This window comes from Chiloscyllium plagiosum, unplaced genomic scaffold, assembly GCF_037043375.1.
Source record: "Chiloscyllium plagiosum isolate Xiang-an unplaced genomic scaffold, Cpla_swu_hap1 HiC_scaffold_37, whole genome shotgun sequence".
In the NCBI taxonomy this organism is placed as follows: domain Eukaryota; kingdom Metazoa; phylum Chordata; class Chondrichthyes; order Orectolobiformes; family Hemiscylliidae; genus Chiloscyllium; species Chiloscyllium plagiosum.
In genome coordinates, this window is record NW_028270175.1 from 24,184,445 (window position 1) to 24,199,190 (window position 14,746).

Below are 14,746 nucleotides of genomic sequence, written 5' to 3' on the forward strand. Positions count from 1 at the left end.
CATTATAAAATCAATCTAAGAATGAACAACACAATTGCACATTAATGCAAAACCATGTAGAATGTGATTGAATACAGTTTAGCATCCTGTGAATGCCTTTTTCTTAAGAATAATCTGCTTTGAACCACTGGTAAAAAGATTTTATTTCCCATCATTAGGATACAATAGAAAATTTTAGGCACTGATAAAAAATGTCATATTAATAAATAGCCCATATTTGATTAAAGGATTCAATTTAAAATAATTTGAAACTGTAGACATATCAACATTTATAATAATCTAAGGCATACAAGCCAGTAATTGCATTGAAAATGCTGACAGCAATCAGACACAATACTCTTGGATATTGGGAATGCAATCTAAACAAAGTGTAGACCTATGGCTCAGTTAAAAGAACCTATGTCCCTTAGTGATTTTCTTCTCATTACTTTGGAAGGTAACAGCTAATGCTGTTTGTAAGCATAGGTTCAAGGGATGTATACTGTGCAAGTTCCCTCATTCAATATATACTTTGCAGGGAAAAATAATCTCTGAAACATAACTCTTTGCCCATTTTAGTAAATCCAACCCTTGTGATAATTTTTAGTAGCCTCTGACAGTTGAGTGAAGGTTGAAGTCATTTTTGGTGCTGACTCCATTTAGAAATTAAAATTTTGATTTGGATGCTATCTCCTAAGCAATTTATTTCAGGCTGCTAAAAATGGAAGAGAATCACACTAAGACCATAACCTGTCTAAAGACACGAGGTCAATTGGAGGATTTCTACTTGATGTTGATTGAGATCAGTTAAGTCAGTACAGAACTAAACCTTGGACTTTTTGGACACTGGCTGAATTACTCACTGAATAATACATTACTGAGACAAAGCTGACCCCCCTGCAGCATAATGCCACCAAATGGTGCTGCAAATCTACAAAATTACGTATTAAAAATTCAGCAATGTCACAGTGAAAGGTCTTGAACATTAATTCAAGCCATGATGTTTACTGAAACACCACATACTGTAATTTATCAATGTTCCATTGTGAAGTTCACTGCATACCCAATCACTAATGTAGACACACATTGACAGATGAAGTTCTGGTATATAATTTTTTACACTAAAATCTCAAATTAGCAGTGTTGGCATTCCTCCAATCTACTGAATCTAATTCTGTCACAGTAAAATACACTGCAATTACTTTCAATACACCATTTTCTTTCTTTCAAGGTTGATTTTAATTGCAATCCCTGCATTCTAACATCATAGAGGTATTTTACCTCAAAACATACAACCTTTAAATTTGATAATGTGCTATCACCAGCCAAATCAAATTAACCAACTGCTTGCCTTCCTACCCCTGCCTCGTGTCCTGTACAGATCCTCCAGCCTCTGATATCCTTTTACATTTTCTCCTTCTATTCAGTGTCACCCCTTTTATCTTCTGGTCTTAATGGCCATTTGGAAATTATCACCATTTTTTCTTTTCGCAGTGGCATTTTTTTATCTTGAAATTTTTTGCTCCCTAGTTTCTGACCCCTCTTTCTCTCCCCCTCCCCCTGCCATCTCAGAAAGGTAAACACATGGATCCTATCCCCTCAATCAGCAGCACCATGGAGCATCTGCTCTCTATATACACATGATTTGGAGGAGCTGCTGTTGGACTGGGGTGTACAAAGTTAAACATCACACAACACCAGGTTGTTGAGCTGTTAACACTCCACTCTTAACATTTTTACCAGAAGTCAGATTTTACAGCAGCAGTTCAGAGGGAAGTTTGTGTGTGTATATATGTTAAAAATCACACAACACCAGGTTATAGTCCAACAGGTTTATTTGGAAGCACTAGTTTTCAGAGCACTGCTCCTTCATCAGGTGATTTTTAACTTTATATATACACACAAACTTCCCTCTGAACTGCTGCTGTAAAATTTGACTTCTGGTAAAAATGTTAAGAGTGGAGTGTTAACAGCTCAAAGGTTTCAGTGCTATTATTGAAAATCAGAACTCTGACTCAAATACAATCTGAGCAACTTAGCGTTCTCATGACAGTACATCATGACAACCCCATACTGTAACATCAAAGCAGTAGCTCAGTTGCTTTAAAAATTAATATCATTGAAGATTTAATTACTGTAGCATTAAAACTTCTATTTGTAATGAAGTTTGAACATGAATCAAAGTGTAATTAATCTTTGTTGATAAAGAATGGGCAGGAGGTGTTTTTCTCGTTTTTGCATAACTAACCTGAAGGCAAGATTGATTTTGTCTTTTCTTGGGGAATGACAGGGCACTGCTGGGTGAGTGGCCAAACTTTGCACGCATCAGCATTCACATGTTTCCTTTCCTGTTATTTCAGTAAATATGACACAAAATCTATAGCAAGGCAAATGCCCTCAGTAACACCATGTATTAATCATATAATGGCTCATTTCTTTTCCTCAGAAAAATCACTCAGTTTCTCATTTATCTATTAATTAAATCATACTCAACCTTCAAAATATATTACACATTGTGTCCACATACTGCCCCATATCAATTAAATCACAAACCATTTAATGATGTAAATACAGCACCATTAATGATAACAACATACATTTCTCTTCGATGAAATCCACACAGCCAAATATAACAATGCTTTCAGAATTATGGCCCACCCCACACCATTTTATAGCAACATTCTGCCCTCAACAACACATTATGCACACACTTGATACCAACTATCTGCATCATCAGTGATCAACACTGTCTGGTCACTGTCTAATCCCCAATAAATGATGACCATATAATGCTTTCACACCTATGATACTGACACAGACCTTCCTAATAGTACGACTTAGCCTGTGATTCAACATATTGCATCATTATGGAACAGTAAATAAGCAAAGGTAATAGAATGCTGAATTGTTGAAAAAGCAAGAGAGAGCAAGTTGGAGGAAGTAATGCTGATACACTGCTCTGGCCATATCATATTTACTCACAGAGACATTAGGGTGATGCTTAAACCTTGGAAACAGTGCAAAACATAATTAAAACAAACAACCCAATTAATACTAACATCACACTATCAATGATAAATGCATTGTCCTCTTAATAAAATAAGCAACCAAAAGCACCTTCCATAAATTATAAACGGTCTGATTCCAGTCAACAATAGACTCTTTATCCTCGCTCCAACCGACAATAAGCCTTTCTTCCCTCCCATTAATGATAGGTCTTCCTTCTCCTTCCAACAAAAATACCCTCTGTCCCTCATCATCAGAAGGGCTCCCCATTCCCCCAATTGACGATAAACACAATGACCCCATCAAAAACAAGCACACAGACAACAAATGCACCAATCCCCACTGATGACAAATGTATCAATAAATGCATTGATCCCTACTGACAACAGTAAATGCACCAACCTCTTCATAATTTTGACACTTTTATGTCTATCACTTATATTTACTACTCACCTAAATGGTGACATGCAAAATTAATATTACAGTTACAGATCAGAACTAATTTTAAAACAAGAAACGTTTGTGTTGCCATTGTTTGATCAGTTATTTTCAGTGAACCTATCTTGAATTGAATTAAATCGTTCAATTACTTCAGCCAGTAGATACTAAAAGGGATGATTTTGCCTAACTAAGCTATTTTACTTCCTTTAAGACATGACATACCAAGTGGATTATAGAAAGCTCTACAAAGAGCAGCAGATGTATCCTGCCAGAATTGTTGAAGGGTGAAGTTAAAGAAGACAAAACTGAATAAGCAGATTTGCTGCTTGACGTATGTAATCACGACGTTACTGGAATCAATAAAGCAAAAGAAATGCTGAATGGATTGTGTACAAGAAAATACAAATTTCAGGAAATTATAATGAGCCAGCAGTGCAAGCAGACCACATCTGGCCAACAAGGCTTTTGGAAAATATTCAAGCATTGAGGATGTGATGTGAAGGCACGAGGCTGATTTTGTGCATCAAACAAACTAAATTATGAGGCAAAACTGGAGAAACTTGAGTATTTCAGCCTTGAAAGGAAGTGACTGAGTGAGAACCTTAAAGCATTATATAATGAATAAGCATTAAAGAAAAAGTTAAATCAGCAACGTATGAACTGCTGGTTTAAATTAATGGAAGGCACATTAGAACTGACGTCAGTTGGGTAGATAATTGGAAACCAATACCATGGAATGATACAATTAGATACTGTGACGGGGGTTGAAGGGTGAGGGTGTAGAACTTATATCTACAGATGTTAAGATGGGCCAAATGACCTTCATGATCTGCATATATCCTATGATATTGCATATGCTACAACTGCAAATGCAGCATCTAAGGAACTATGAAGCACAAGTTTTAAAAACTCATTCATTTCTTGGCAAAGAATTGGAATGTTTGCTGCAAATCTATTTTTATAATGTTGCATCTTTACAGAAGGTCACCATGCTTGCAGGATACAAGCACTTTTCTTTCTTGCATTTTTGAAACAAACAGCTTCATCAAAATGAATCAGGATTAGACAGCAAACTTTTGCTTTCCAGGAGAAAAGTTTCAAGAAAATCATTCATTCTCTTTACATCAAATTTATATCATTTCATGATGCAGTTACTATACCACCAATCTGACAATATAAGCAACACAGAGTCACATACAGTTATAATTCACATTCTGCCTGCCTGCTGATTGCTAACATCTATGCACATAGTTCCATTTCATTATCACTTAATATTATTGGAAAGCAGGGAATTCATAAACATGCCCAGTATTCAAACCACCTTAGTAATTCTTAAATTCAACTTCATTCTGCTTCATTCCAGTCAGAATGAAACGCTTACTCCTGGTGGAGGTCTCACATTGACGTTTGATCATACTATAGTGTGTCAATGAGACCTGACTACAGAGGATAATAGTCCTACTTTCAAATAGACACATGTGAGAGTAATTTTTCTGAATGCCTGGATGATTGAATGTTAGCAAACCAGAATAGTTACTGTTGAATATCACATAGAATCTGGGTTTCTGTGACAGTTGGTTGGAACAAAGTCCTTGGATGCAGAGAGCAGATCCTCCCGATATTTAAAAATAGACCGCTAGTCCTTGCTGCTTCGTATCAATTCATTGTTCTTGTGAGCTTCATAATGGAAGCGAGATCCTTTCATTTCATACCTAGAAAGATGAAAAATCAATCTTCTCAACTCATCAAAAACAAATTGGTCTCAGAATAATGATCCCAAAATACCAGAGATTTTGGATACAACGAATCACCTTAACCTACCATAAATATAAAATGAACTCAAGAAAATGCAGTTCAGGAATCTAAATATGAGCTTCAAATGTCATAAATCATGACAGCAAGGGTGCAGTAATTTTTTACAACTATCTGACCATCAGATAAAAACATTCATGTTAAATTGTCTCCATTTTACGGAATAATTTGTTTGTAGAATTTGATGACCTTTAAAGAAAATGGTGGCTGAATCAGGTTTTGTTGCATTCAACTTAACACTACATCATTTTGTTGCCAGGCATGACAGAAATCATCTAACTGCAACAAGACCCTGCTAATGTCCTTTTTATACCGTAATCAATTTTAGAAATCTATGATTTATAACAGACCACAATCAGACCAGACACTGATGATTTATAACAGACTCTAGCCAGTCACAGGTACTTGTGATTAATGGCGCAGTCTATAAATAATATGCATATTCTATGTTCACACATCCTCGCTTGTGGCGATAGCAGCAAATGAATCATGCCATGTCCTTCTGGCTTACCAGAACTCCTCAGGAAGATTAGTGCCAGCAGTCAAACATGTTCTTTTTACAGTAAGTGTTGCTATAGGGTAGTGTTGCTTGGTTAACTTAGCATCACCTTGGGTCATACAATTCCATGTTGTCCTTTTGGGTGTTTTATACGCTTTTTCATTTGAATTTTTGACTCCTGTATGTTAAGTGATTTCATTAGATAAATCTTAACTCCCTGTGCCTTTGACACTGCCTGAACCATTAATCCAATTCCCCTGCTCTTTCCCTGTAGTCTTGTGATTTTCTGATCTCCAAGTATTTATCCAATTCCTTTTTGAATATTGTTATTGAATTTGCTGCCATCACCCTTTCAGGCAGTGTATTACAGATCAGAACTCTGGCAAGCAAGTTAAAAATCACACAACACCAGGTTATAGTCCATCAGGTTTAATTGGAAGCACACTAGCTTTCGGAGCGACGGTCCTTCATCAGGTGGTAGTGGAGGGCTCAATCCTAACACAGAATTTATAGCAAAAATTTACAATGTGATGTAACTGAAATTATACATTGAAAAATTGATTGTCTGTTAAGCCTTTCATCTGTGAGAATACAGTGATAGTTTCACTTCTTTCATGTGTAAATCACAAAACCTTTTTTTAAATTAAAAAGTTGCATTCTCGGGTTAGCTGTTAACAATGGTGATAGCTAGACAATATGTTGAAGGTGTTGGCCCCCTGTGTTCTCTGTCTATGACCTGATGTTTAGATTGATTCTAATCTAAAAAGTGAGATAACAGTTTTACATAAATTCATGCAGTTTTGAGCTCAGAGTTCTACATTAATGCATGCAGTTTTGAGCAAAGTACAATGTAACCCTGCATGAATTTATGTAAAACTCCGTTATCTCACTTTTTAGATTAGAATCAATCTAAACTTCATGACATAGACAGAGAACACAGGGGCTAACACCTTCAACATATTGTCCAGCTATCACCATTGTTAACAGCTAACCCGAGAATGCAACTTTTTAATTTTAAAAAAAGGTTTTGTGATTTACACATGAAAGAAGTGAAACTATCACTGTATTCTCACAGATGAAAGGCTTAACAGACAATCAATTTTTCAATGTATAATTTCAGTTACATCACACTGTAAATTTTTGCTATAAATTCTGTGTGTTAGGATCGAGCACTCCACTACCACCTGATAAAGGAGCGACGCTCCGAAAGCTAGTGTGCTTCCAATTAAATCTGTTGGACTATAACCTAGTGTTGTGTGATTTTTAACTTTGTACACCCCAGTCCAACATCGACATCTCCAAATCATGACTACTGTCAAGAAAAGTTTTCTTATGTCACCTTAGGTTTCTTAGAGTAACATCTTCACTCTTCTTGTTCTGGTACCAACCATTTTCTCACTACAATCTGGTTCTCCTTGTTTATGCATCCAAAGTATTCATAATCCTGAACACCTTTGACAAATCTCATCTTAACTTGTTCTATTTTAAAGGGAACAACTCCAGCCTGTCTAATCTCTCCATACAAGTTTCCTATTCCTGGTATCATAATCTCTTCCAACCTCCCTACTGTGTCTTAACATCCTTCCTGAAGTGTGATGTTGCTGTTTAGGTATATATTCAATACTTTAAAGCTAAGATACCTGCACAGAATATATACTCAATAATGAACAGTAGGGAGCACTTGGTTTTTAATATCTCCTGTGACTAATTCAAAAAGAGACTACTTTATATCTCTCTCATTCCTCACTTACCACTTTGGCTGTGGACCCCGGATTCTCTCCAGTTCTTGTTGTCGTTTCAGCTCCAGGAGAAACTCTTCCTCAACTCGGAGACGTTGCAACCTCAGATGGGAGAGTTCTTGTTGGTATGGTGACATTTCCACCAATGATTGTCTGACATCGCCCTCTGCCAACGACTGCAGGAACCTGCAGGAGGAAGATTAAGGAAGCTGAGGTGCAACTGTTTCCATCACAAAATGTTTCTTTCTTCATCAAATATCAAGTTCTGGAATCATTGTATATTATTAATTTCGCTCCTAGATTTTATCTTACTGAACATAATGTCTTGAAATGCAATTTGTCTCTTAAAAAAAGTTTCTCCCTGCAAAAGGTGTCTGCTTGTTCATTTATTTTTTGCTGTTCTTGTTAAACTTTCTCACAACAGCCAAGTCTAGTGATTTCTAAAGCTTAGTAAACTATTCAGTATGGATGATCAGCCATTTTTAGTTTTTAATATTATAATCTAAATGTTTATTTAATGCAGATTGCACAATTTTGCGATTTTAGGTTTAAACTAAATTAAATTGCAAAGGCAAGAGAAGGGAAAATTACAGAAGCAGAAGAGGTTAAAGGCGATCAGGAGTAGATGGGAATGTAGATTTGAGGTGACAATCAGATCAGTCCTGAATCTATTAAATGACAGAGCAAGCTTGAGGGACTAATTGGCCTACTTCTGTTCTTTGTTTGTACGTTAGGACACTAAGTATTGGGTTAGAAGTTACAAGTGGATTTCTTTTTTTGCATAAAGTCTATAAGAACAAATTAGGTGGCTCTCTGTTGCTCAATAGGTTAAAGCCAGTGAGCATTTTACTAACACACAAACTACATAGGGTTGTGATTTTATTATACAACTTGTATTAAATTAGCTGATGTCAGGTTGAAGGCTTAGGTACAATAGGCTTCAGTGTCCTTAGGCTTTATGGGGGCACTGAGCAAATGGAAACACTAAAAAAAACTAAGCTACTGAAGGGACGGAAGTTGTGTGTGCCAAAGTGATGAGTTCTTGGAGCTGTTGCTGTGTACAGACAATATAAAATATTTTGGGGTCAAAACTTATTTGCTTTAAGTTTTTGATAATATCAACATATGGGCAATAATAAAATAGAAGAGAAAGTGTACTGATGGATAGTTCATGAAAAGAAACAACAATAGTATATAGAAAAAATTGCCAAAGAAATTAGAGCACAGATTGCAAAAAATGAACCTGTGGAAAACACTGGTACAGCCACTCACAGAGCAATGTTGATAATTTTGGGCTTAATACCAAAAGGAAGATATTAAAGCATTGAAGGCAACGAAACTGATACTTAAGTTTTGGGAAGCGGTTGAAGAACCCAGATATCTTACAGATATGGGAAGGTTCAAAATAGATATTAATCAACATTTATAAGCAAGGCTATAAACCCAATGAAGTTGTCTAGAAACATGAATACAGTTTGAAACTTAGAAGAAGGGAAATGCAGTTTTAATGCCATTGTACAAAGTGAATGTGTGGATTGGACTACCTAGGAAGGTAATGGAAGCAAACAGAATAAGAAATGGTAAGAAGAACTAGACAGTATTTTGAGGTTTTTGTCAATTGAGAGGGATTCATTTTTGGTACGGAGTCCTGTATTTTTAAAAAAAACAGATATTATGTATGATTTCTACAACTTTGTTTGCAGCAGAGTGGTACAGACTGAAGAAGACTACCTTTTACTGATTTCCTGAGCAGAAAGAGATGACACAGCTGGGGCTGCTAAACTGTATGGAGTCCACAAGAAGCTTGAGCTGTCATCCAGGCTCTGACTTGACACAAGTTGGGAGCTTGAATTGAATTTCTCTGGTCTGTAGGAATATGATTGTGTCAGTCTGTTGGAACTTATCTTGCTGCTCCTTGACCTCTGCCTGTTAATGGGGGGAGGGGGCTGTCCACATGCATTTACTTTCGTAGAATTTGGTCTCCAAACAGGTTTGGGAGATTCCGAATGGGACTGCAGCCAACGACTTCTTTTACAAGCTGGGGACAGAGATCGTGATCGGATGTTCCTAGGACGCCTGAGAGTCTGAGCTCGATCTCTGAGGAATGATGATCTGGTTCGTTCAGGCGATTGAGGCCGGACGGGTATCTGAGGAGGAAGAAGAGCCCTGACTCCAATTACATGTGGCGCACCAATCTTAAGCGGAAATCTTTCTCTGTAGGTAATGTCTACAGGTGAGATGGGAGACGTTATGTTGTTTTTGCTGGAGAGTTCACTCTCTGTGAGACCCACCACTTGATCAACTGGTGAGATAGCATGAACGGGAACACTAAGTTCTTCAAGTGCTGGATATCTGCCAAGTGACTGCACTATATGCCTTGGCCTCAGAAACCATTCCGACTCATCAGAATTTGTTGCTTGTCCAACTACATCCTCCTCAGGAAATGTTCCACCAGTTGAGCCTAGCCAGTCACCGTTTTTGCCACTGGATCTAAAGATGCCGTCCGATTCTCCTATTTTCTTGTACTCTGTCAATAATTCAGGGCTCAGACTGTCAGTCAAGCCTTTTACCTGCACCTTCAGTTCACTTAAACTTTGTTCCAATTCATCAATGCTGGGACATTCCTTGCTGCTGGCTGACACAGGCATTTCTAATTTAAAAAGTAGATAAGAATTGGTAAATTATACAAAATCAACATTGGTTTAATCAAGATGAAAATGATCTTGAAATTGAAGGTTCTAACACATATGAAATTTAACAAGGAATTATGTAAACAATTCAAATAAGGTTGTAGGGAAAAGTTGGAGAAATTGAGGGATAGAAGTTATCTCTAATAAAAAGAATAAATAGCTTTACCTTCAACTGAAATTTCTATAATTGCAATGCAGGACATGGCAGCTGCCTCATTTGTATCACATGTAGTGATTTGCAACATGAATATTAAGAGATTATACTTGTACAATTGAGCTCACTCTTTAAACCAGCTTTATTCTGATTTATTTTAAATAATTATCACAAACCTCCAGTATTAACAATAAGCAGCTGATAATTGCAATTTCAGTGATTATGATGGATATTGGTGCTGCTACTTAGGTGTTGTGTGCACTTATAGCATTTTAAGTTGACTTCATGCTATAACAACAACCTCTTTGCTTCAGGACCACAGCAATACTATTAAACAGTGCATGAAGCAAATCGCACATTACTCGGTGTTATGGAAGAGACCAAACCCGCTTAAAATATTAAAATGATAGTCTAAACCCTAACTTTTTCTTATTTTAAAGGCAAATGCCAGGCATTGAATTCTGGATGCAACTTGATTGGTCAAACTATCAGTCTTGAAGCAAAATACACATTATTTATACACTATAGTTAAAATACAACAAAAGAAAGAATTGGAATAACTTAATTCGAATGGAAAACTTAACAAAATAACAGATTATTCAACTACTAATCAGTAACTGTTCCAAAATAGTAACATCACATAAAGACACTCTTGGCAAAGGCAAAGTCAGTAAAATAAATTGTCTCACATGCAATTCCAGCAGCAGGAAGAGAACCCCCAGCTTTTAGCTGTAATAGAGAAAGGAAAAACAGCTTCCATATCCAGCTTCAAGACCTCAGCAACAACTGCTTCTGAAAAATTAAAACTGGTTCTGTGGGAGCTTCACCCCACCCATTCATGTTGCTTCTATTGTTTCTACTTAAAAAATACAAGGCCTCACCAACTGTTTACTTTATTGTCTTTGGTGCAGACTGCTTTGTACCTCTGACTCAACCTTTCTTGATAAAAGAAACAGGACAAAATACACCTCCTAAAGCATAGTATTGTCACACTTGGTGCTATTAACTTTAAAGGAAATACTTATCATCAGAGACTTTGTCAGAAGGTGGAATTGTCAAATACTAAGGGGTATAAATTTAAAGTGAGTGGGAAAAAGTTTAAAGGAGATGTGCAAGGTAAGTATTTTACTCAGAGGATGGCAGATGCCTGGAATACACTGCCAGGTGAATGGTAGAAGCAGATATGCTAGCAATGTTTAAGAGGCATTACACATGAACAAGTAGGGACGAGACAGATACAGGCTGTGTGCAAGTAAATGGAATTAGTTTAGAATGGCATCATGGTCAGCATAGACGTGCAGGGGTTTGGTTGGGGGGTTGTGGCTGGCAAAAGGCATGATCCGTGCTGTACTATTTTCCATGTACTTAAAAAGGTACAATTACCAGTTTTGAAGAAGTGTCACTGGACCCAAAACTCTGCTTTCTCTCTATAGATGCACCAGACCTGCTAACTTTCTCTACCAATTTCTGTTTTTGTAACTGTTAAAGAAATATTCGATATTTAAAAACTAAAGTGATACAGAGAAATGGAAGTGACTAGTACCAGCGGTAAGACTAGTATGAAGAAAGGAACCCTTCCTCATTACCGATTTGCAAAATTTTCTGAACAGAAGATGATCCTTTCACAACCATAGCCAAAGAGTAGCCTAAATGGAGGTCATAGAAAGAGTGAATATTATTTCACTTGTGATGAGATGCTGTTGGTATTTTAGGACCTTCTACTGAGCTAGTGAGGTTGCTGTCAGGAATGTAGTGCAAAATAATTTGCATTATAAATTTAACCAGAAGATCGTAGGTACGTAAGTTCCCTTCAGTGAAGCTTTCATGTTCTCTTTCTACTTACATTCCTCTTTTTCCCTGTTTGGCATTCTTTATCCAGAGGGTTGGAGATGTTGTCATTAGATAAGGTCAAGACATAGTTTGATAGATTTATGAAGCCTAAGGTAATTAATGGAAAGCGAAATAATGCAAGATAGTGAAATTATGGAAGAAGATCAGTCACAATTGTGTTTATTCCTGGAGATGGCTCCAGGAGCAAAGGCATCCTCCTGAACATATTTCTTATGCTCCTTCTCCATTGGCAGCACAAATGTTATTTATCAACCCATAACAATCACTGTTCAGATTGCCAGCATTCTTGAGACTTGATTCAACTAATTTCATGTAAAATATTAATGTCTCATTTTTATACTATAATATCATACCCTTCAGTTTATCATCCATGAGAGCTTTTGCTGTATCTGCTGATATGTCCCTTTGCTGATGTGTGGTGAATGTCCTTTGAGAATTTGTAAGGTATCCATTTAGTTTCTTCCTGAAAAGGAAACAAATATATCCACTACAACCTTGTTGCACATACATGAAATCTCTTAAGTCTTGTGATTCTGGGCTGATAAACAAATTTATTTGTGCAGGATTGGACCCCAAAGGCTCGACCAAATATGAATTAAGCTACAACGGGGCAAATATCACTCTATTCTATTTTCCACTTCCACGAAGTTGCAGCTCACTCACCTCAAGTGGATGGAACCATGTCATTAAAAAATATAGTTTCTACAGAGGTTCTAGAAGGACTGGTGAGCCAAATGGCACTCTAACCACAATCAGGTTTACTGCTCATGAAATTTTGCTCATTGTATCAGCATTTACACTACATAGTTTCATAGTAACTAAATAAAACAAATAAAATTGTGTAGCAACATGCATGATCCTTAGAGAGAGATTAATTTCAGTCAGAACATTGGGAGAATTTTATTGCTGTTCTTCAAATGGTACAATTAAATCCTTTGTATCAAGATAACAGGGGAGAATGGGGCAAGAAGTTAACATCTCATCCAAAAATGGGCACATCTTGACATGTAGAACAAGTCCTTAGAAATGTAATCAGTGAATTAAAATTTATACAATTAACACTTGGTTTGGTACAAGCCAGTGTTGAGGAATTGAGCTATATCATCATTTAGAGTGAAATTTGTTAATTTTTGATGATTCAATAAGCAAATTCTATTCTTAATCAAGAACCTTTTATCTAAATTTTAAACTATTTTATGAATCATATACCACAAACGTCTATTTTTCTGCCACTTTAAAGCTAAAGTGAAACTGGGTGTAAAAGCTAAAAAGAACTAATTTTTGAGATCGAGTCAAACATTACCAATCATATCAATTCTGCAATTTAAAACAAGTTAATGGGACAAGAGTGCTGCTCGCAACACCATCTCTACTGTCCTTCCTTAGTGTCACTTGAGAAGTGCTGGTGATCTGCCTATCACTGCAGTCCTTCAGTTACAGATACACCCACAGTGCTGATCGGAAGGGAGATTTACCCAATAGAGAAGCACTGGCAATTTACTTCTAAGTTAGGAAGATGTGTTGCTAAATGAGCAGGTCTTGACATTCCCAGGTAGAGGCCATGGAAATGGAAGATGCAATCAAAAAAGCCTGAAACTGGGTGTAAAAGCTAAAACAACTGCCACTAGAGAGATTATACTGTAATTCGTAACTGCTTTCTTAACAACAAATTTAATACGTAGATAATTATAGCAATCCCATATTTAATTTCTTTCCCTTGCTGTCAGAGAAAGCGTCTCCTCCTTAAACTGTCGTCCTTGTGGTGGCGGTACTCCCACAAAAGATACCTTGTAGGATATTCCAGAATGTGATCCAACAACTGAATTAAATGTAGTTCAATTCACGATGGAGTTTATCTTGGAAGGAAACTTGGGTGAGAAGTCTGCTCACAGAAATGCTGCTTATCTCTTTCCGGATGGAATTGGCGAGTTGCTGCAGTGTAGAGATGGCAAAAGTGGAGACTGAGGCGAACCCGGGCTCAAAACCAAAACCACAACTGCCACAGTCAGCAGAAAAAAATGTAAACGCTCTGAATTTTATTTTACGATTGAGTTGATGAAATTCTCTATCCATCATTTCAGATAAAAGTTAATGGCGGAGTATCCACAAATAAACAGGAATGAACAGGGCCGCTGCTGTCGCGGCGTCCATGGCAACCGCCCTAGCAACGGCCCGTGGGGACTGGCCAAAGCTACCCAGGACAAGGTCCGTCGCCACCCTCAGCCGGATTACCATGACCCGGTGAAGCCAGGGCTCCAACGCCTACCTCAGAGGGCTCCTGACCCCGTGCAGGACGAACCCACGATCGGCGCCGAGAGCCATGGCCACCACAACCGAACCTCCATTCAGACTAACGCAGCCAACCTCTGACCCCCACCGAGGGACCAATCACGACACGCTCTCCTTAGTGGCCTCTGGACCAATCGACGTTGCGTACTGCCCGTGGTCCTGGCCAATGGCAGGGAGAATGCGCACTCTGACCAATCGGTGTATTGAATGTTTTGGTCGGGATTGGCCAATCGAGAGCGAGGTCAAGGAACGGTCTCGCGCAGGCGCGCTAGCTGTAGAGGTCACC

At 37.6% G+C, this 14,746-nt stretch overlaps 1 protein-coding gene across 3 annotated transcripts; it reads right to left on the reverse strand.

Moving 5' to 3' along the window:
- Positions 1 to 125: 125 nt before the first annotated feature.
- LOC122540300 (uncharacterized) lies at positions 126 to 14,502 on the reverse strand. 3 transcript variants are annotated; one of them, XM_043675802.2, is made up of 5 exons: positions 14,438 to 14,502; positions 12,525 to 12,634; positions 9,208 to 10,126; positions 7,489 to 7,662; positions 126 to 5,138 (listed from the first exon to the last, which is right to left on the reverse strand). In XM_043675802.2, the coding sequence occupies exons 1-5, from the start codon at positions 14,491 to 14,493 to the stop codon at positions 5,063 to 5,065; spliced, it is 1,335 nt and encodes a 444-aa protein (XP_043531737.1). In that variant the 5' UTR covers positions 14,494 to 14,502; the 3' UTR covers positions 126 to 5,062. The 3 variants fall into 3 exon arrangements, with proteins under 3 accessions (XP_043531737.1, XP_043531739.1, XP_043531740.1); XM_043675804.2 differs by having other exon boundaries at positions 13,959 to 14,487; XM_043675805.2 differs by lacking the exon at positions 14,438 to 14,502 and adding an exon at positions 11,010 to 11,049 and having other exon boundaries at positions 12,525 to 12,621.
- Between the last annotated feature and the right edge of the window lie 244 nt (positions 14,503 to 14,746).

What these genes read in the sequence shown, in the direction of transcription:
- LOC122540300 (XM_043675802.2), bottom strand. Translation starts at nt 14,493, where the DNA reads ATGGCTCTCGGCGCCGATCGTGGGTTCGTCCTGCACGGGGTCAGGAGC. An exon ending in CATGGATGATAAACTGAAGG is followed by an intron (nt 10,127 to 12,524) that starts GTATGATATTAT and finishes TTTTTAAATTAG; the next exon opens with AAATGCCTGTGTCAGCCAGC. An exon ending in CGGGGTCCACAGCCAAAGTG is followed by an intron (nt 5,139 to 7,488) that starts GTAAGTGAGGAA and finishes TCATCTTTCTAG; the next exon opens with GTATGAAATGAAAGGATCTC.